The 22,895-nt window shown below is 38.5% G+C and overlaps 2 protein-coding genes across 2 annotated transcripts in view; one reads left to right on the top strand and one right to left on the bottom strand.

Moving 5' to 3' along the window:
• LOC134826226 (FYVE, RhoGEF and PH domain-containing protein 4-like) overlaps positions 1 to 22,895 on the bottom strand; it is a 434,713-nt gene that overhangs the window by 245,571 nt on the left and 166,247 nt on the right. The window lies entirely within an intron of this gene.
• LOC134811841 (clustered mitochondria protein homolog) lies at positions 1,804 to 22,334 on the top strand. The gene is made up of 22 exons (XM_063818935.1): positions 1,804 to 2,064; positions 2,199 to 2,260; positions 2,388 to 2,559; positions 2,779 to 2,922; positions 3,092 to 3,280; positions 3,865 to 4,097; positions 5,365 to 5,462; positions 6,122 to 6,248; positions 7,221 to 7,415; positions 11,712 to 11,842; positions 13,142 to 13,198; positions 14,000 to 14,107; positions 16,055 to 16,146; positions 16,607 to 17,497; positions 18,086 to 18,259; positions 18,420 to 18,541; positions 19,134 to 19,258; positions 19,457 to 19,706; positions 19,866 to 19,976; positions 20,168 to 20,272; positions 20,444 to 20,656; positions 20,899 to 22,334. The coding sequence occupies exons 1-22, from the start codon at positions 1,833 to 1,835 to the stop codon at positions 20,980 to 20,982; spliced, it is 3,915 nt and encodes a 1,304-aa protein (XP_063675005.1). The 5' UTR covers positions 1,804 to 1,832; the 3' UTR covers positions 20,983 to 22,334.

The raw sequence follows: 22,895 nt of genomic DNA on the forward strand, positions 1-22,895 counted from the left end.
TTACTTTAGTAATTATTACTGGCACCAGTGGCAATATAACAACTACAATGTAGCAGCTACTCAATGTAATAACTAAGTCGGTCAACTAGCCATGCTTATCTGACAATTGTCTTGATGAAGTGAGAGCGTCAGTCCTCAGAAACCAGCTGAAGGACACCCTTCATTGATATGATGGTTTGTATTAACAAGGCCCTTTTATTAAACCCTCAATCGTGGTTCAACCAATCATTCAGCTGAGTTGGCTATCAAGGCTGTTCCTACTCATGACTCTCTTGAGTGTGAGACCACAATTCAACCTTCAAGTACTAACTCAATAAAGGGTCCTTAAATCTCAGGGAATCGAGATATATGGTTTCAACTTAGATTCCCAGAATAATTCGCGAAGTTTTGCCAATAACAGTGGATGTGCTTGTTGCACCCACTTTTCACTGTTTTTACAATAAAAGTTTTTTTCCTTAACACTTGGTTCACTAAATTTGCTTGGACATTGATGCCGTCCTAAGTCGAAGCAGTGGCGCAACAAAGGGCCCCGCTGACCCTGCTGTGCGGGGGGGGGGGGGGGGGGGGGGGGGGGGGGGTGGGGGGCGTGTTAGGGGGCGCCAAATCGTTGTTTGAATGTGGGACAATTTCGAAAACTTAACTAAAGTACTAGCAAAACTGCGCGTTTTGCTCTAGATACACACTTTTTTAGAGATTTTACCGGCGTATCCTCTAAAATCACCTAATTTGTTCAATTTTAGGGAGGGGCACCAAAATGGGGCCGCGCTTTTTCGGCGGGGGGGGGGGGGGGGGGCGCCAACAGGCCACATTACGCCACTGAGTCGAAGTCGAGTACACTAAATTTTCTGGATGCCTTTACACAATATGTTGTCTTAAACTTGTGTCTCAGCTACATGGGTTGGGGGTCCACCCCCCTTTTTTTTATTTAAAACTTGTATCAAAATTTGAAGTTCATCGTGCTTAATCAGAGTTATGATCATGTAAACTTAGAATAATATGGTCCCTGAGTCGAAAGCACTTGCATGAGGGATGAGATCATCTTCCCATCAGATCTGAATCAAGCACAATTCACTCGAATTTTGACTTCTAGACTCACTTATATCGAGGGAGTGACAGGCCGGGCCATAAGACTTTCTGATTGACCCATATCTGTAACCCCTGAAATTCGTACACGTGCAATTTCCACCAGAAGTTATTAAGGCTTGCATATATAGGGAGTGAATTCTGTAGTTTACCATCAAGGCACCTACCAGCCCACAACGAGTTTACTTCTTACACAATACATTCGGGTATAATTGTAATTGTATCCTACGAAGTCAGCATGCTAAATTATTTCGCAAAACTCGTTTATCTTGACAATATTTAGAGTTTATGGTTTAGGCGTGGCGCACCGCTTACAGCTTTTTATAAACATGTGGGTTAGGTGTGGTGCCGCGCCTAAGCAGCAAAAGAGGTATAGATAAATTCTTTTAACATACTCTGTTCTGCCAATCAGTTCTGACTGTTGATATAATTTAAATTTGATAAAATTTATTTTTGTATCTCAAAAATGATGTAAAGTTTTTAATATGACATAGAATTAAAGCTATTTACGTACAGCCTAAGTATGCTCGTTTGAAAAACTATGAACATGCTAGCTCTTTCTTTATTTTGTTAGTCGGCCGACATCTTGGGTTGTACTGGACCTAACAAGTTTATTATCGGATGTCTACTTATATTTATTATGATATCATTATTTATTGTAATGGCAATAAAATTTAAATTTTGTTTTATTTCAATTTTGTCTTACTTTTGTTTTACTAATCACACATTATTTCAAAGCGTTCATTACCATGTCTACTGAGGTCCTGGATGGAACCGTTGTTAACCTCGAGCCACAGAAAGAGGCTCCCTCTGATCCACCCATAATGGATGTAACAGCTGTTGATCCACCAATTGAGGAAATTAAAGCTGTCGATCCACCGATTGAGGACATTACATCTATTGATCCACCAATTGAGGACTTCAAAGCTGTTGTTCAGAAAAGCGAACTTCCCAAAGCTGAGACAAAAGCTCCTGAAAATGGTATGTTGGAATTCATAAATAGGCATGATATTGTTATTTATCTTTGGTGACTAAATTTGTTCTTGATTTGTTAAGCTATTAGCTATTTTAGATTCAATAACAATATCATTACTAACAATTTATTCCCTTTTCAGTTAACAAGTTCATAACTTTGAACCTCATCCTACCTCAGTCAACTGAGTCTATCAAAGTGACGGTAAGCCATTCAAACATTTATTTCGGCATGTTTTTGGGTATCTTCTGTGATTTTCTATTTGCATACATTGATTTAAAATTTTAATTTATTTTGTAAAATTTATTGATTTTCAACTGGTTCCCTGCAGATAGGCACCCATGATCATCTTCATGAGTTGAGACAAATGGCCAATGAACGCCCAGAAAGTTGCTATAAAACTTGCTTCACACTCCAACATCGAGGCAAGATTCTCGATGAGTTTGCAATGGTGCACACTGTAGAGAATTTGACGGATGGTGAAACCGTTAAGTGTGTTGCAGGTGAGACATTACTGAATATTGGTTTTTCCTGGTTCAATTTAATAATGCTCAAAATACTCAATAACACACGTTTTTAACTTTTCCTTCTCTAATATTTCTCCTGTTCTAAAAATTATACAGAATATCATTTATTTGTCCAATAAAATTGAATTAAAATATCTCAACACAAACTGTTTCAAACTTTTCATTTTAAATTATAATACTTGACAATTCTCTCAGAGCAATACAGTCTTCGAGAAGCCCGGCTTCACCTCAAGAGAGTTCGTTCACTGATTCAGCCGGATATTCAAGTAAATGCTCAGAATGGTGTTGATAACCTGTCACTCACATTTGCTGGCGTTGTGGCCGGCAGAGACGTCGAAGGTAGTTTGGGTGACCAAATCAACAAGAATGTCAAATCTTGTTTCTAGAAGGAACGATATCATGTTGCATTGTTAGAAATCTTGCTGTTAGAAACTGCTAAGTATGAAGTAACTTGTGCCCAAAGATCTAATTTCCTATCTGGATCTAATTTCCCATATAAATCCGCCAGAAGATATACAGAAAGGAGTAAAAGAAGATCACGGTTGCGATGTGGATGTGGCTCCCCCAGATTACCTATTCGCACAAGAGACCCCACTCCTGCCTCTGTTCCCGGAAACCCCCACCCCACCTCCTGAGTGTGTCAGCAGTATAGGATACAGTGGCTGGAACCCTCCTCCGGGAAACAGAAGGATGCTCGGTTAGTTTATTTGATCTTTACAACCACCAGTAATAAGTATATATGTTAATAGATCTGGATACTGATGGAGAGATGGACCAATTTTATGACACATAACAACCATTAGCCAAGTAGCTTCCAGCATTGACCAATTAAAACCCTGTTTCTCTGTCACGTGTGGTTAAAATATGGTTCACCTTCCCACCAGTATCCAGATCAGAAGCGCTGGTATGCAACATGTCGCGGTATTGTCGTTAAAGTTAGTTAGGATGCATAAGAAGTTCATAAGCTGCAATAAGAAAGTTACAAGTTTGTCATATTCATAATACGTGTTGTGATCACTTCCTTGCAATTACCAAGTTGGACTAAATCTAGAAAGTTGGGAAAGTTCTTTGATATCGCAGAAACTGTAATTTTACCAGCAACCAGTCGTTCAATTAGTTGTTTACTTGTTCTCAAGAACAACTGCTACTGCTACATAGTCTGACCAAACTGCAGAGCTACTAGGAACGCTTGTAGCAATAAGTGAAATGTATTTCCTGGATCCTAAAACGACATCCCCCCCCCCCCTATATTTCTCTGATTGACTGTGTATCTCCCACCAGGTGACCTGTTCTACTTGATTGTGACAACACTTGAAGGTAACACAGTCCACATTACTGCTGTTCCTTCTGGGTTCTACGTTAACAAAACTACCAGTAAGAAGTTTGATCCTACCCCTGCTGAGATTTCTTGTAAAGGATACACTCTAGTAGATACTCTTAAACAAGTCAGCTCCCTCTTCAACAAGAACTTTGCTATCATCCAGAAACAAAGTCTGAGGAGAAATCCTTATGAGGTAAGGGCTAAACACTTTCATTAAAGTTAAATAAAGTTCAATTTACGAGATATCCAGCATTTTCAGCTGTCAATTTCATCTTATGATTCCGGAGAATTGTGCGACTTAGCATTTAGAACGTACGTGGGGTATGGTTACAGCTAAATGAAGCAGTTACTATTGAATAATTGATCTTCCTGGTCAGCGATCTGGCCCCGGCCTTACTTCGCAGTACATTATTATATTAACTATAATTATAACTATTAACAATCTCCAAGTCATGGTTAAGAGTTCTGAGCAGCTTATTTTAACGTGGAAGGTTCGAAAATTAATTAGTCGTGTCTTGAGCCAGAGGTCTATTTGTTTCAACAGTGACGTCACAGATATAATAGATGTTCTGGAGTTTTCCCAGCCCGCCCTTCTGGAACCTTCTAATTCTCGTTCGTTCGAGTCTTAATAATAACGGCGGGATGCACTAATTAGACCCGGATCCCCCCGGATACGACACGTAATAAATTTGAGCATGTAATTTATGTGTACATTTTGGTACAATGTTGACGGGGCCCAAGTGTACACATTGAGCACCCAGTATTTGGGTTCGTCTCTGTAGTAGGTACGAGTTTACATGTTGAACAAGTATTAAACATTATTCAAATTAGAGAGAATTCTCCAGCATTTAAAACAGAGAATTTAAGATATCCGTAATTATAAGAGTCGGTGAATCCTGTTTCTATCAATCTCTTAAAAGGTTTTCCAACTGCCGCCCAACATATCCTCATACAGTAGACAATACACATAACATTGTGAATAAACCAAACATTATCCAGCCCGCTGGACTCTACTGATATCGACTGTTAAGTGTTAATTAATTCAATGAAAACCACATGGGGCCCGGCCATTGAGTGAGGAGTGCTTCCTAGTCCTCAGTTCACAGTTCACTGCTCCCAACCACCACGCTCGCGCTCTCTTCCTGGAGGGATAGTAAACTTAAAACCATCCAAACTATATTAATGTAGTTCTAGCAACGTCCGCCGCCAAAAGTCTGGAATATTATGCTTTATATCGAGGATATGCAGCTGAAAATTGGTTGTCTGAATGGAGTGTTTTTGTGCAGCGTCGCGTCTTTGTCAAAATATGCAAAACTCGTTTTTTTACCGTCTGATAAGTAATCAGTAATCAGGTTTTTAAACCTGCCTACTGAAGTTGTAGATAGTTGTAGGTAGTTGTAGGTAGCAGGTGTGAAGTGCAGGTGTGAAGTGCAAATAACATTACTCCTCCCTCTCCACAGGTAATACCAGTTCCCTATCCCACCTTTACCTGGTGTAAACCAGAGTCGGAGCATACCTACGATACTCTCCGAGCAGAGGAGGCTTACGTTCCTAACAGGTGAACAGTTATTTCTAATATTTCACCAAGTATTTTGCCTAACATTATTTGAAGTATTTTAATGCGTTTCCTACAATACTTGCCTGGTAGTTTTTAGACAGTTACAGTTTTACTAAGGTGTGAATATTATGAGAGACTATTTACCTCAAATTGGCCGTGGCAATGTTTACTCCAAAATCTGCAGAGTTGATAGTGTTAATTGTAATATATACAGTCGGTGATAGGACTTGGTGGGTCAAATCGATTTGAATGAAACGTCGGCAATGTCTGGTATTTGTAGAGTGGGATAGTATGAACCGTGTTCCCTGGCATTTACCGGTTTTACTTGGGAAACCCTACATATCTCAAACTTGCAATCAGCAATGACAAGTAACGTTGCAAACCTTGTCAATACTGAAGTTCTAGAATTTAAGATTCCTGTACGCTGCAGCTGACATACGTAGCGAAGAAAGGACAATAAGGATTCTAATTCCGGCGTAGGCTTCAGCAAAAACACATCCAAAATCCTATCGACAGCAATACTAACCTGAACTCAGAAAACTCTGAATCCTCACCATAAGGCCCGGCAACATTTCTTATATTTCCCATTATCCAGACCAAACTGAACCTAAAATTAAATACCTGATACTTTGCCTTATTTTGACACCTAATCCCTGCAGCACATCAGACGAAATGTCGTTGGGAATGATGTCTTCACGTGACTGGAATGAGGAACTGCAGAGTGCCAGAGAACTTCCACAAGCTAATGTCCACGAGAAGATCGTTAGAGACAGGACCATCTTTAGAGTGAGTCACATACTTCAAGAATCAGAAGTCACATACTTACTTTCAGAATTACTCAGTCTGTTCAATTCATGTTTTCTGATGGGTTAATGGCTGGTTAGTGGTCCAATTTTAAATTGTAATATGCGCCCTGGTTTCAATATTACGACTCAATTCAACCTCTGACATTCTATTCCCATCTCGAAAATATATTAATTTGTAATTGTGTCATTGTAACTGAAAAGAAGCATAATAAGTTGAAAAATGTTTTTCATTTCATATTTGATGAAACTGGTGCGCAGCCAAGTTCCCAAATAAATATCCATAACCGGCGCTAATTCAAGTGGTGGAGATGCCTGCAGAAGTGATGACATTTCGGCATTATGTTATCTCCACGTTACATATTACATGGCCAGAGATCAGAAGTTGTGCATTTCTTGAGTACTTCCGACTCTGATAAAATAACTTTAAATGTTCTGAGGGTTTTTTGGATACAACACAGCAGAGTTAATTATTCAAACTTCTCGTCAATTTCATAGATCAGGGCTTTAAAATTCCAACAAACTTTTGTTATAAAGCGCCTCTTATCGCTCATAATGTCAGGTCAGAAGTAACTGAACTTAACAAGATTCTATAAATTCTTAATCATAATCGAAGCCTGCAACTGACTGGTTGATTGTGGAAATATTGTGAAAATTCCGTCTACAAATTCTGACATAGATCTCTGCATCTTACAATCTTGTCGCTGTAGATAGTGGACGAAATACCAGACTATTATTCTTCTAGCAAAGTGGCGGATTCCTAAATTCTCGAAATTCGTATGCTAGAATGTCGTAGCATGCTTGGAATATTTAGTAAGCGTTGTAAAATATTAAACTTTTGTTATTTACAATTCACACGGACTATCGTGACATCTGCAGTAATTAGCGACCAAGCAGCCACAATCTGAAATTCCAGACGATTCTCTGATTATCCACTAGAATGATCTCTTCTCAGGTAACCTGTGACTTTGTGGCAATGGCAATCAAGGGAGCACAGGCGGTGGTAGACGGTAACATCCCACCCCTCAACGCGGCCGATGACAAGAAAAGTCGCATGTTTCTTTGGAACAACATCTTCTTCAGTCTCGGGTTCGACATGAAGGACCATTATGGCGCTTTTGGCGGCGATTCTGCCGCCTACGCTGCGATCGTAAGCACATTTACAACTTTTCATGTTAATTTGAAACACAGTTCTGGTTAGTATTTTATTAGTTCCCAGTGATAACAGATAGTTGTTTGTTACATTGTTGTAAACTGAACTGTCTATTTTATATCTTTACTCAACTCACTCATACTCACTCAACACCTGCACCCAATAACTTAATAAGATTTGGAAAACATTAAGGTAGAATTTGAAAACTTTCAAAATAGTAGTCAATAGCATTAAAACTTTTACCAGTACGATATATAATTTAATCTTAACCTGGGTAAACTGTAGTTCATTGGAAAATTACGGTTATTTGAACATCATAAATGAAAATGCTATTGCTTTAATCTAACTTAATTGTTGAGGGATGGAAATTAATTTGGCTACTTTCAATAGGATGCGGGGAAGCCTTGCATGAGGTCGTTTAAATGGGGCTGTAGGTAATATTGTAGACTTTATTTGCCCGAAAATATCATGTGAACAGTACCAAATAGACAGTGCGTTGTTTTGTTTGGTTAATAGAATTAAATGCGTCAGCCAGGAAAAATTCCAAATTAAACCAATTTAATTTGACTATATTCGCCACATGTCTAAGAAATCCGTGCATGTCTTCTTCTTTGCATATCACCTGAATAGAGAATGTATAATCGGTAATTCAAACTTTATTATTAAATTGATCCAAATTTCTGAATTTCAGCCGTCATATTCAACTTTTTTTTTACCACAGGTCCTCTGAAACGAAAGAAAGCAATTGTCACAAAATTAGTATCGTTAATGTAAGTTGGTCTGTTGTTGCACCGAATCACGTCCGAGCAAAAATGCCGATTAATTTAAATTTGTTTTGTATCAAGCAAGAAAGACCTTGCTTTAGCAAGCTTAAGTAATAATATTGAGAAGCACAGCACTTTTAAACAATGAATAATAACGGATTCATATTTTCTAGACTTTTGGCTAGAACAATCTCTGAACCGAAACATCTGTACTTGATAATGATAATTCTTGATAACTTGATAATGATAATTCACAAATCTGTTAAGTTTCATGTATTTAATTCTGTGGTCACGTGGCAGGATGATAATCGTCGATTATCATGTGTTCGAGAAATTCAGGAACAAGTGAGATCAAACTTTTCAAACTGTTTAACTCTTATGGAATTATAAATTTGTTCCCTTTGTCGTCATCTTATTTGTAAGTTATCTTGAATTATATTTTGTAAGTTAATTATCTTATCTCACTAAGTGGGTGGTGATGACGTGATTAATTAGTCGTGTAATCCTCGGGCACAGAGCCATATTTGATGCTACAAACTAGGGGGATAGTTCAGGGGTGAACCATTAGGGGGGGGGGGGGGGGGGCCCCCTTATCCACCACAGGGGACAGGAATAACGGCAGTGCTTGGAGCACAATCTGCATTACACTTATCACTGCATTGAACACGCCCTCGTAAAATCAGCTGATGGGAGAGAACATTCTCGATCTTTTATCTTATCCGTATTACTAACGTCCGCAATACTTAATGTATTGCGGACGTGACTTCGGAGTGAAAAAGACGCCGCGGTTGGAGCTCCTGCTTGTTGGAGTCGAATACAATTCCCGTAAACCGAGTAGAGATTGGCAGACACTTGCATACGATAACTACTGAAACGTCTGGAGATGGTTGGAATAGTGTAGCCGCGCCGTGCATTTGTCGTGCATGTAAAATATACTTTCTAGGGCTGGAACACTGTGATCCTCACGGATATGAGATGATGCAATGATCCTATTGGCATAGCGAAATTATGGCTAAACTTAGAAATACCGCTTAATTTCTGAAAGAATTACAAGTCATTCATCTCCTTTCTATCGCTACGAGAAGTACTGGATCGTTCTAGAAAAGTCACTTTCACGTTCGTTCTACCAAGTTGCCTCTGTATGTGACATTACTTTGCTAAAAAAGGAAATTTTCCGTGGACATTGGAATTGCCGGAATTAAAATCTTCAATTTGGAATGAAATTCAGGTTCAGTGTAATATTCCAGAATTTCAGTTCCGCAATAAAAGTCGATTAATCCTATTGTGAATTCCCTGAAACGAGCTAACTACACATGAAATCGTGAACATCAACTACTTATGTAACTATTATGTGATAATGGGTTTGAACTTTGAATAGAATCCATTATGACGTGATCAAAAGGACCCCTGAAATAAAGTGGAACATTCTGTCCACTGTTAGCCAGAATCCAGGTCACCGATGTTTTTAGGTCTGCACTCTGCTGCGGTGCAAATTAGATTGCCAGTCCTTCAGCCTGGTATCATGTTACAGTGGAAGTTGCAGAGAAGTCCACGTGATTAAACCAGGTACAAAATATATGCACCATCCCCGGCGATAAGACTGCTAACTCCTCCTGATAACCGAGAGAATAACACGTCACGCGTGTAAAGGTGTATTGATGAGGATACCCTGAAGTAGCTGAATCTTGGCTCAAAGTGTAGCCTTATCTAATTCATCTAATTATCTGATATGTATTATTTTGTACGTGTCCTACTACAGACTGTAATATCTGAGTTCTGTGTCTGTTCCTATTCCAGGACGAATGAGATTGAATCACATTATTATTATATCCTATAATAATATGATACTTTAATCAGGAAGTTATCTACCAATTCACATTTCACAGTACGGTGTACGTGTCCTAATGTTATATAGTTCTTGTTTGTACCTACCAGTAGGAAGTCTAGTAAGTTCCTAGTGATGACGAATGAAACTGATTCTTATATAATTTGTTTCTGCTAATCCTCGATGATACTAGCTACCTACATCCTATTGAATAAACATCACCATTACATGATCAATTACTGCAGTATATCCTACAATATAGCGTATTTAACCAGTTCTTAAACATACTTCCTAGTTGATCTCGTGTACTGACATATTGATAGCGTGATATTATGTAACAACGTACACTCGTACAACTACTTCAAGTTATGTTTTTGCACATTAAAGAAGAAAAAACTACATTTTTCTTATTTCGCCGCTTTATTGCCCTCGCCAAGTAAGTATACAGCTATAGAATTAAAAGTGTATTAAACATCCTGGAACATAATAGTTTCTTGCTAATTCCCGCATATTAAGATATTACAACACATCTTGTTAAGTAATTAACCCTCCCTTCCTGACACAACAGCTAATTAGTTCTACTAAATCTTGCTATTCCTACTAACCGAGGTTCCAACCCCCCTTGAGATCAAATCACATATCTCCATTCTTCGGAGATAACATTCAAACTCTATTTTAACAGTATAGTTAAGCTGGACTACACTAAGATGTGCAGACCGCGGATACATCAGCATTCAGCATTCAACCAACCAAACGATACGCTCATTTAACAGAAACACTGTTTAGCTCGTTATTACGGATAATATGCATCATGCAGCAACCGTGTACATATTATAGAGTAATATGCTAACCAGTAAACATCATAATGGACTATTGTATTAGTTGATATCTTTAGTATAGGACAGGAGGATAATATGATAATGGAGATTTCAAGTACTGGTTCCAGGAATCATCATTACATTTAGTGCTGTTTAGCTTCTTATTGGATAATGACTAATGTGCATTGATTGCTGCAGAGATCTAGATTCTAGCTATTGTTTGTTATTGTTAAGTCACGATCAGTCTTAACTCTAATCACATTAAAATAAATAATGCATTTAAACATGATAAACATTTAGAGTTGCAATAGCACAGTGCCAATAGATTGTGATAGGTGTAATCAGTGATGTGGTGTGATTAATACCGTGTTATCAGCTATAATTGTAAAGTTCATTAGTATTATTTCATTAGTAGTACATTCCCTGACTAATTACAAGCAATAGTATAGTTTAATAACTCTACTTATCACAGCCACACAAACAATTGAACATGTCAGAATCCAGACTCATAGTATGGGTGCTCAGTTTGTTAATTTGTCGGCAAAATAGATAATCGTACTCTAAATAAGTCGCTTTAATACCCTCAGTAGTTTAGTTGGTCTCAAGGTATAGTCTTTTTAAAACGATGTATGCACTAAAATAAATTATAAAAGAGAACTTTACTCATTTCTGGATTGAATAATTTAGGTAAATTGTTGATAGAATGAATAGTTAAAATCGGATATTTCATATGGTTAAAATGGTGTTAATTCACAAAATGTTCTGTCCCTAGGGCCTAGATCATTCTATTTTATTTGCCACGATGTTTAACACTGTTTGCAATACACCTTAAAATATCACTAGTTGTACCCTTTATTATAGTTTTGTGACCACAACTCCCCTTCAGGCAGGTGATTTGAGAGGTATTTCTCTGTACCAGTCCCTAGATACAGATGGTCTGCATACTTTGGGAACTGTTATTGTAGATTACAGAGGTTACAGGGTCGTCGGCCAGAGTATCATCAGTGGAATTTTATCGTGAGTACACATTTTGCAAACTTGTAAAGTATTTTAAATATTTCCTGGCAAACGAGATTAAGACGTTATTAAAAATATTGCGTAGTCTGGTTTAGTGTAATGTGGTTGGGCATTATGAATATTTTTTGGGAACTTCTGGATGAATGCAAATTAGCCGTAGTTAGCACATTTACATGCTACTTATGAAGCAACATACCCAACATATGCTTCATCGGCTTCATTTGTATGATATAATTATTGCCATTGCGAACATCTCGCACATATTTGGAACCTTCTGTGAGCAGACTTCGGGGGACTTCACGGTTGCACGGGATGGGTGAGATGGGTGAGATTCCCTACTTCGTCTTTCCTTACCGTGGCCATGGTGTGTTCCTTATTTTGGAGAACAGCTATGGCCATGGTACCTTATTGGTTTTTGTTAATAAGGCGCGATGTAGGTGGGTAGACTTGATACTAACTTTTCCCCTGTCAACAATTACCAACATTAGCTAAACACGAGTATTTCTGCCTGGTCTCAGTCAGGATCTAGTCATGTTGAACACTGTTCACCAGTCTGTACAAGTTTCCTGTTTACAGTACTGCTTGAGTAGGTGAAGTTACGACTTTTAGCGGGCAGCGGCTCATTTCACTATTTTAAAGTTAAACATCTTGCTGAGTGCTGAAATATTTGAAGAACAGAAAACAGTCTACTCTCATGTGCTACACTGCTATAACTGTCCTTACAGTATGTGTTCACTTGGCATGTGATATATGCGAATATTATGAAACATTTTATCGCTTTTGACACATGCAGAAGAATGACCCAGCCGCGATGGCCATGTTAATATCAAATTGAAGTAAATATGAAATGGAATGAAATGGAATAAAGCATTTTTATCCCGCTTATATCAACAATCCAAATAAAAATAAAGATTGCCGATGTCAATATTTAATATTTGTTAGTGTGAAGAGTAAGGAGGTAAAGTAGAGGTAAAGTAGAAGGGCCATTGTTTTAAAGTATGTAAGGTAGTTCTTGATGACATGTTGATGACAAGGCCAGAGGTTCCCAATTACTTTCGGGGAGAAGCAGGAGACGGATTAGTGACCTGTTCACTTAACCCTCCGCATTTGTGGGAAATTGCAGCGCCTAGATACATTCCTTTAACACCTCTAACTGCTATGACAATATTATTCCGTATCACTATACTTCCAATAGTTTGAAGACCGTAGAAAATTCTTCAAATATAGCAAGTAAGTAGTCGTGCTGTTCATAGCACACGTACCTTTCTGTTACTTACTAACTTACGCTCAATATTTCAGGAGAGACCAAGAACAAAGTATTATATATGGCAGCATCGATAACGGCAAATCTATCAAGTAAGTCATTGTCCTTGGGCTGATTATATGAAAAACTCTTTTAGATATTCTATTAATACATATCAAGGGAGCAGCTCTATCTAGAGCTTTTCAAAAAGTCGTTAAAGAAAGTTTCCATAAATAGATTCGACAGAGCAGGTGCTATATTACAGGCCCTTTACTTATAGTTACTCTAGTCACCAAGGTATCATATGTTATGTTATGACTGAATTGTCTCGTGGAGCTAACGATTACCATTTGAAGAATTCATACCTCCAAGATGTATGATCGTTAAAAGCACTATTACATTTACCGACGCGCATGCATTTACTATTTAGTCAAGATGTCAGTAACGACACCTCAGAAACATTGGTAGATCATATGTGACGTCAAACCACTATCACCACATTTAATGATTAATATTATATGATAATATTGGGTACGACAAGTAGTCACTGTTCTCTAGATAAGAGTTGTAGCTCAGAGTATTGAGTAGGACACTGTGTCCTGCAGTAGGTCCATCAGCTCTGAATAGTCCAATCATATTCCAGAAGACATTATAATCAGTATAATGATAGTGACTGGTCGCATAATGTGACGTACTTGGAACATACATAATTAATTACTATGGTGCGAGAGTGCGAAATGTGTTCCACTGTGACCGTCATCCTGTACGTCTGAAGACAAACCTCGCGTTCTGAGAATATAAGGTGCTGATGTTGTGAAGCGGGTGTGCTGAAACTTTAAGTAATTGAGAGCAGTGAACTAAATAAAACGGATTTAAGTCAATTTTCCAGGAAACTAATTCCCACGTGCCCTCAGTTCGAATGACAAGTTTGGTAAAGTGTTGGAGAGTTCCAGCAAGAAGCTCCATCTCAGAGAACACAGTGTTATTGGTGGAGATGGAGAGGAGCACCGCCTCATTACCAGGTTGGTGTGCAGGAATACCGGGCCGGGAATGTAAAGTTATTTTTATGACATGTTGTTTTGTTGGTTTTTGATCTATTTTGGTTGCAAAATTAGTCTGTAGAGCAGAATGCTAAAAACCTAAATTTTTGGATTACTTATTTTAACGTATTATATAATTTCTATAAATAGATCGAAAGACTTACATTTATCTGTATTCGAGGACATAAGTTTGAGAATGTGTTAATAAGAGATAGAAGATTTAACAACTAGTTCAATACACACTTTTTGTTAAAAAAATCTTTTTAAAGATTTATAAAGTTAATAGTTTCCAATTCCGGTCAGCGGGTCAGTATCGTAATAACCATATATCGTATTTACTGTGAGTAGACATTCACCTCTGGTTCTTCAAGATCCCTATGGCAACCATTAGAGACCTACTAATTCCTCTACGTTTGTAGTAAATCTCCAACCATTTAACTTGCTACCTTAAAGATTGTGGCTGTGTACCCTTTCCAAGGTAAATTAAACCTGCTCCAGTATAGAGTCCTTTTAAAGTAACGAACAAACTAGTTCGACATGTTCTGGTCCTATATCAGAAAACTAGCTAAACTTGGCCTACTAGGAAGTGTAGTTTCCTTACAAACTCTTCGTAACTACTCTCATTACTCTTCATAACTAATCTCGTTATTAGCGAGGAGGCGCTAATACCTGACCTAATCTGAATTGTGTATTATAGGGGGTGCTGGAAACGTACGATAATAATTAAATTCAGAAGTAGAATGAGGTGATTATCGTTGTCAGTGTGACGGTAAGGGCCCTAAATAAATACTCTTAGTAGGATGTTGTACGTGGTGTAGGTGCAGTGTGACGGTAAGGGCCCTAAATAAATACTCTTAGTAGGATGTTGTACGTGGTGTAGGTGCAGTGTGACGGTAAGGGCCCTAAATAAATACTCTTAGTAGGATGTTGTACGTGGTGTAGGTGCAGTGTGACGGTAAGGGCCCTAAATAAATACTCTTAGTAGGATGTTGTACGTGGTGTAGGTGCAGTGTGACGGTAAGGGCCCTAAATAAATACTCTTAGTAGGATGTTGTACGTGGTGTAGGTGCAGTGTGTAACACACACACGTACAGTATACACTCTGTTATATCATGGTAGTTGATATATATTGCATTAGTGTTCAACATGAGGTAAAGTCAATGCTGTGTTGGTCTATAATTATATCCGTGTCTAAAGTTACACTGACATTTGTAACGATCTATTCACCGAGACTGAAGTTCACTATTTAGTTTGCTGATTCCCTAAATTTCATCAACTCTCTATATAAAAACTCAACACAATGAGGCGACAATTTCACAGCACATAATATGATCAGCTCATCAGCAGGTTGAACTATAGCTGATGTAGTTGATAAGCTGAACCTCTGAGAGCTGCACTCAATGGGCCACCTGTTCCTTCACTGCACATTCTCTGACTAGCTCAACTAGAAATCATCCAATAATAGCCGCTTCAACTCAACTGTGAAATTAGTTTCATAGTTGATAGGTCACAGAGATAGGGGGTTGCCACTTGCCTGGTCGGTTAGAGGGTTATAAAGCTGGTGGTTTGTGTGGAGGTTGGTTCCAAACAGTCTACCGTTGCGTAGTGACAGGCAGTAAATGTCACATATATATGTAATATGTGACATAATATATAATATATGTGACATAATATATGTGACATAAGTGTGACCTTTCTTGAGTATTGTTGTTATACTTAATTTGTGGGTATTCTGTATGAAGGCCCCGCTGGCCTGATTCATCTGGAACAATCTCATATTATATTGCATGTTAACATATTAATAGCATAATATATTATTACCCCTACTTTAAATAGATTATTAGCTGCCAAGTATGAACTTGACACATTACAGGCCACTGGGGCGCTTAATCCAGTGCCCTGTTTTCAACCTGGATTACACTATTTCAGCTACGATTGCAAGGGAATCATAGGGAACGATGGCAGACACTACCTTATAGATCTCTTCAGATCCTTTGCTCCGGATGTATTTGCTCTGGGAGGTAAGTATCTTGGATATTTTAACAAATTCCTGGACTAAGCTTAATTTATGAGAAATACGTTATGCACATAATATATGCAAGTTTACCTGGGCCTGGTATAATGTGGGTTCTGCGAACATTTAAACACTAAACACGGTTTAGAAGTTCCAGAATGTTCGCCCACGTGGTTCTGGGTACCGTGGTACAGTGTGTGACAGGTGCGAGTATACGATACCATGTGCTCTGTCTAGAAGTGACGATATTTACGCCCTGCTTGCACCTCCCGAGCCAGCATTTTGTGGTCTAATTACCTCTTAGAAAGTTCTAGTATCACGCGTATGCCAAGTAACAAAGGGGTGTTATACTGTTATATATAATAAATATATATATATTCGTTACTGTTATCTTGTTTAACTAGTTAACTGCACTGCATACCCATGAAAACTAGAGTTTGCAGAGAACTAAAACCCAATATTTTCAGTTCCAATAGAGAACTACAGAGGAGAAGAAGAAGAACAGAGTAAGCCCATGTTCATGTGCCCAGAAACCCCCCACAAACTGGCAACTCTGCGAGCTGAACTTATTGAAGCGTTCGCCTGCTACAGATACGTCCTGTTTACTCAAAACATGTCCGCCAAGTTTATCAAGGCTAAGGGAGAAAGGGAGACCAAGTTAAAGGCAATAGAGGAGACCAAGGAGAAGGAGGAAGTTAAGGAAATCAAGGAGAAGGACAACGAAAGTGATAACGACAGTGGCTGCAGCGTGGAATCTCCTGTCAACCCCACACCTCCCAAAACATTCACAGAATCAGACGCCAAGGAGATCTTGGAGGAGATCAAATCGTCGGGAACAGCTCGTCAGTTCGGATCAGTGACTGATACTGAATTCGATATGAGATACAACCCCGATATCTACACAAACATTGGTAGTAATGATAACGAGCACGATATCAAACATGACCGGCAGATTGTCCAGGAGATGGCCGTATTCTTGTCGGACTCGGTGATTGTTAAATTTGTGTACGAACTCAAAACCATGACACAGCGTCCTCTTGACGCTATTCACCTGTCAGATCTCATGCATGGTAGAGGTATTAACATGAGGTATTTGGGAGGTATCACCAAATCTTTAGAGGATAATCAGGAGAAGAATCACAACTATGCCGTGTGTCTATCAGCTGTCATAACTCGGGCTGCCAAACAAGCTTTCAAGAAGTACATAATCGACATTCCATCACAACAGCTGGGAGCAGCAGTTGCACATTTCTTGAATTGTTACCATGGCACAGTTGAGCGACAGAAATCAGCGTCCGGTGAAAACAGTCCACCAAACGGCACCCAGAGCAAGAAGAAGAAGAACAAAAAAGGAAAAGGTACGTGACACGTGTACGATATAACGGCTATCCGTTATTCCATTATCCTGGGAAATTTGCGCTGATGATGTTGCTTATTCATGTGCTCTGTCGCCGCATAAATTGCTCTCTTTTCCTTTGTTGTACTGCACTTTCTGCAATTAGGGTTAGAGAGTTTATCGCGAGTTCACGCCCACCAAGCTGACTACTCCTTCGGTAATCGCGCTTCCGCTGACGAAATATAGAAAATTCTAGCTCTACGCTTTAATTACGTTTATAGCGCTGGTATCGATTTGTGAAGAAATATTTAACTGGTAAGGTCAGTGGTCACATGAAAAGGAATCCGACTTGTTCTAGAACGTGGTAGAAGATGGTAGAAGATGGTAGAAGCACTACCAACTTTTTGCCTGCTCGCGAATTGGTGTTTAGAATGAAAAGTTCAATGACCCAGCACCGACTGAGACATAATAACGCGCGCTTTTAACGCGCATTATCAGATTACTTATAGTTTATGTATTCCAGCTGGTTTTTGGTGAAACCTTACTTGCAAAACTTGCAAGAATCTTAACCATCCCCATAATATATAGCTTTAACTTACTTATCTTTCAGTTTTCGTCCGTGAACCGTCCTGCTCGTGGTCCACCAGCACAACGCAATCAATCCACAGCTCAATATGTGAAATTGCCCTGAGCAAGTTCGACTACACATTACCTGTCGAAACTGGACAAGTTGTCATGCCACTTGGTTTCTTACCAATGACCAGATTGATTTGCAGAGCAGTTGGTAAGCACGTTCTTTCTACGGAACCACTCATCGGTTACTGACATAAAGCTTGTCAAAGTATATCTAAAGTTCTGTTCATATTGAATTGAATATTGCGCTTAATGTCATCTTGTCATGTCTTCACCACTACAATATGATATTTGACATGTGACATCCCCAGGTATTCAGCTGACGTTGCGAGATTACTCGGACAACAGATATTTCACCGAATCTGACGTAATGAACGTCTTCCCTATTGTTAAACACTCAAATCCTAGAGCAAGAGACGCCACAAAACTCAAGGTACCAACTAATTAAAATCTATTTGAAGGTTTTGCGGAAAATTAGTCAACCACTTGACCTACTGATATATCCAAAATTAGTTCGCTCACATAATCCACTTTTTGCAACTACAACTGTATAATATTGAATCATACTTCGCGGGAATTTACCTCGTACGTTAACATTTTACCGGCATCTTAAGTTCAGAACAAACAGTTATGTTTTACTCAATCTAATGAATGCACTTTTGTTCGTCCATTAACGTACGCATTGACGTAGCGGAACATTCTTGAAGGACAAATCGAATTACCAATCTAGTAATAATAATCTGTTGAAATCAACTTTAGAGGACGTGCCAAACATGTTTGTTAATTCTCAGAGCCCAGAATTCTTAACTTAATTCGTTAATGTAAGCAAGGCGTCGACACCTCATCCTGTCAAAACAATAAACCTTGCAACCTAGGCCTACTTAATTCGGTGGTTTCAACTTTCACCGCGTACAAAAACACTCCCGTTTTATACACGTCAAATTTATGAACCTTAACGTGTGTGACTGCACAAGAAGCAAGATAATATGACAAACTGTTATATAAAAAACACATATCACGTTCAGGATCTAGCTGAGGACAGGTTAGGTAACGGTTACCTGGGAGAATCTCACGAGCTGATAACTGACGCTCTGAACACCATGCTACAGGTCTACGGACCTCTTCACTCAGATATTGAGAGTTCTCATAAGTAAGTACAGCATCTCACAACTCTGTTACTTAGTGTGTTTTTAGAGTGGATATACAAATTGCAATGGAAGACATTCTTCAGTTACCTCCAACGGAGAAGGATGATACAATGTGATGATTCATGTTTCATTAAATATTTTGCACGTCAAATTTATATATTTTTTTACATCTTTCTGTACTACCAAATTTTCGTTTTCAGACACCTAGCACACATAAGCTATCTATTCGGCCGTATCGGACAAGCAGTCTCGCATCAGAAGCAAGGTCTGCTGGCCAGTGAACGAGTCCTGGGCATTGACCACTACGAAACTATCTACTGTTACGTTTATCTGGCACTATTCGCTCACAATCTGGCTCAAACTTCAGTCGCTCTGAGGCTCATGTACCGCGCTAAGTACCTCTTACAGCTCATCTTCGGACCTGATCATCTGGAACAGGCTGCTTTCGATGTAAGTTCGGCATTTTTAATAATCGTCAAATTAGTCGAACCTAGTCAACATAATTTGTTGTGTGATTATCTTAGACGGCCTCTCAGCCCAGACTTAACGTGGAAGTTATATGATAGATATCACCGTATCGGCCAAAATTTTATTAATCCTCTACTTCAGATCAACATCGGCTTGATGCTGCACACGAAGGGTGACTCCGTAAACTCCCAGAAGTTCTTAGAAAGTGCTTTGAAGCTCCACAAGAAGTTCCATGGAAGTGGATCAGTCCAGGTACGGAGAAGGGAACTTATAGTTAACCATTTGAGGCTTGAAGAGTTTTATCTTACGCTTGATATATCTTCTATAATCTTATGGAAGGTATCATGGTTGCCATGGTTACGCTATAAGCGGAGAAATTTGTGATTAACGTCTGTTTGCGTAACAATTCATTGATTTAAGTTTTAAATATTTTCTTTTTTCAGGTAGCAATGTGTAATATTCTAGTGGCTCGCGCTCTGGCTGGCAACGCTGACTTCAGAGAAGCTATGAAGTATCAGAAACATGCATTCGAAGTGTATTCTGAAAAGGTTTGTTCTATTCGATACATTTCTTATACTGAAGCGTGCATTGATGCTACATGTTATATACTGTTAAACGAAACTTCATTTTCAGAGCAATTCTTTACAAACAGTTATTCCGAGAAAAAAGTGTTAACAAGTAAATCACCGGGAAGTTAATAGTTTTTCCTAAATTTTCAGTACGGAGAAGATGACAAAAGAACAAAAGACTGTCAAGCATTCCTCTCTAAATTGACCCAGAAAGCAGTTGAGCTGCAGAAGTGGTTACAAAACAAAGAGAAAGTTGTTCCCAATATGGTAGTTAACGAGGCTTTACCAGATAGCACCATCTCAGAAATGCTCGCGACTGTAAACGGAATACCCGCAACCCCTTCTAAGATAAAACCTATCGTGGTGAGTAGACCTCGTGATAAACGCTGCAACTCTCCACATTTCGTATCTATCATTATCATATCGCGTGTCGTGAAAGTAATTAGAAAATGCAATTATGAAATCGTTTTTGGGTATTAGGTAATCAATCAATCAACGCCTTTTTCCTTTCCCTAATAGGAGAACAAAAAAGAAATTGACTCGGGAAGGAACATTGGCGTAATCTTTCATAATTCACTGTACAAACTACAAACCTGTATTTTCAGTCGAAAGAAAGTGAAGCGAAGAAAGAGGCAGATGAGAAGCTGGAAGAAATAAAACAGCAGGGCGACAATGAAGATTTAGATTGATAACAATCAGCTTGAAATCCTTCAAACCACTCAACTTCAGATATATTATGTGAACACACTGAACCACCTGACCCAAACACTTATCACATGCATTTTATATCGAACTCATTTTTAGTGAATCTGAACCTGAAATATCTTGAATCACACATTTCAAAATTTTAGTGGAACTAGAACTTTTGCTATTAGATTAAGGTCTTAATATGCCAAAGATACTTAAAACAGAACTTTCCACAGTTCACCATGCAACTCCTTTACAGATTTCGATCTCATTGCTACTTTAATTTAAATTGCGCTCTCCACAAAGAACACGTGTTTCTTTACAACTATTACTAATAGAAAGTTCTAGTTCCACTTATCCTTAGGTTAGCTACCAATAATGAAATTAGGTTTTGGTTCATATTTTATTTGATTGTCTCATCGTTGGACCTTTGGAAATTGTAATTTATAATCTACGCTTAGTAATTTATTTAAGTGAACTCACTTAACATGGGTCTTTGTTATCTATTCAAACGATTTATATTTTTTATATTAGCTTAATCTCGAATTTTCGAATTATGAAATGTGAGTGTTATCTTTCAATGATGTTGATGTAGTCCGTTAATAAGTTCTGTGATTACATTTGTAAATTGGCGTAACTTACTTGATTAGTAGAGAATTGATTACGCATAGAGGTGGTTCCCAATTTAACAATGTCAATACAGATGATGTTTTGTCCTAACCACTAACGTACGCCTAAAATCTAACGATCAATCTTTATCCGCCCAATTTCCATCAAATGTACTGTCTTTGCAGTGTGTTTTAGTCGTGGCCTAGAAAAATATACTCTTGCTGTATTTCAAGTTTACTTGACATTTTGTCAATATTTTATATTTTAAAGTTTTGAAGTGTACATAGCTTAACGATTAAATTTTGTGAGTGTGTTAGGTGCAAATAGATTGTTATAAATCTAAATGTACCGTGAGGATTAGAAAATCAAAAGATTTTCTGAGTGACCCTTCATTACTGTTGTGAACTGCTTCTCTTCTTGCTGAACGAATATCAAATTGGCTTTAAAAATTGGCATGGAACAGTGAAACTTCAGAAGATCACATCTAGCGAATATGAACAGAAATGATCATTGAAATGAAATTGAACTCCTGACAGCTAATTAATTTCGAGAAACTTTCGTATTGTTAGAGGGCCACCAATCAGTTGAATCAAGCCGATTAGATATCAAGTCAGTCTCAGTATTATTGAGACTGAGATAGAAATGGGGTGAGAAGAAATATAGTGATGTGACCATGTGCTAATTTAGAATTAGAACCGTAACACAACACTTTAACTTATTACTACACATTGATATAATTATAAAACGTGTTTTACTTCTAGTACTATTACTAATAGGCAACATGTCATCAATCTTGGCTCAGTCCGGACGATAAAAAGAAATTGAAACTGTGCAGCGTGCGCACGCAGCTACTTGTTGATTGGCGGGGGCAATATTTTCCAGCTTGTGGCTCTGCTACGACCTCTCGTCGAAGCAAAGCAAAGCCTGATAATGCGACAACATCACCCAACTAGCCTTGGTTTCGATTTGTGCTCACGTTTTGGAGGACTTCGACGCGCCGCGCAAACTAGTATTCTTGCTTCGTCGTCGATCGTTGCTCTGCTTCGCAGAGCAACGATCTCGATGGATTGACATCGTCAATCAAGCTCACGTTCCAACCTCATTATTTTTCAAATAAGTGCCAGGCCAGCTCCAGGCATGAACGTCTATGGAGTATGGTCTGGCAAATTTCTATTACGGGTTTCCACTGTGCAGTATCGCAGTCGCACTATAATCGGTATCGCAAATCAAATATTGTACATTGTAATAGTCATCCAGTGATTGCAGGCAGACACTGCTTCATATCACAAACCCTCACTCGTACAGG

The sequence above is a fragment of the Bolinopsis microptera genome, chromosome 2 (assembly GCF_026151205.1).
Source record: "Bolinopsis microptera isolate Bmic1 chromosome 2, MBARI_Bmic_1.0, whole genome shotgun sequence".
NCBI lineage: Eukaryota > Metazoa > Ctenophora > Tentaculata > Lobata > Bolinopsidae > Bolinopsis > Bolinopsis microptera.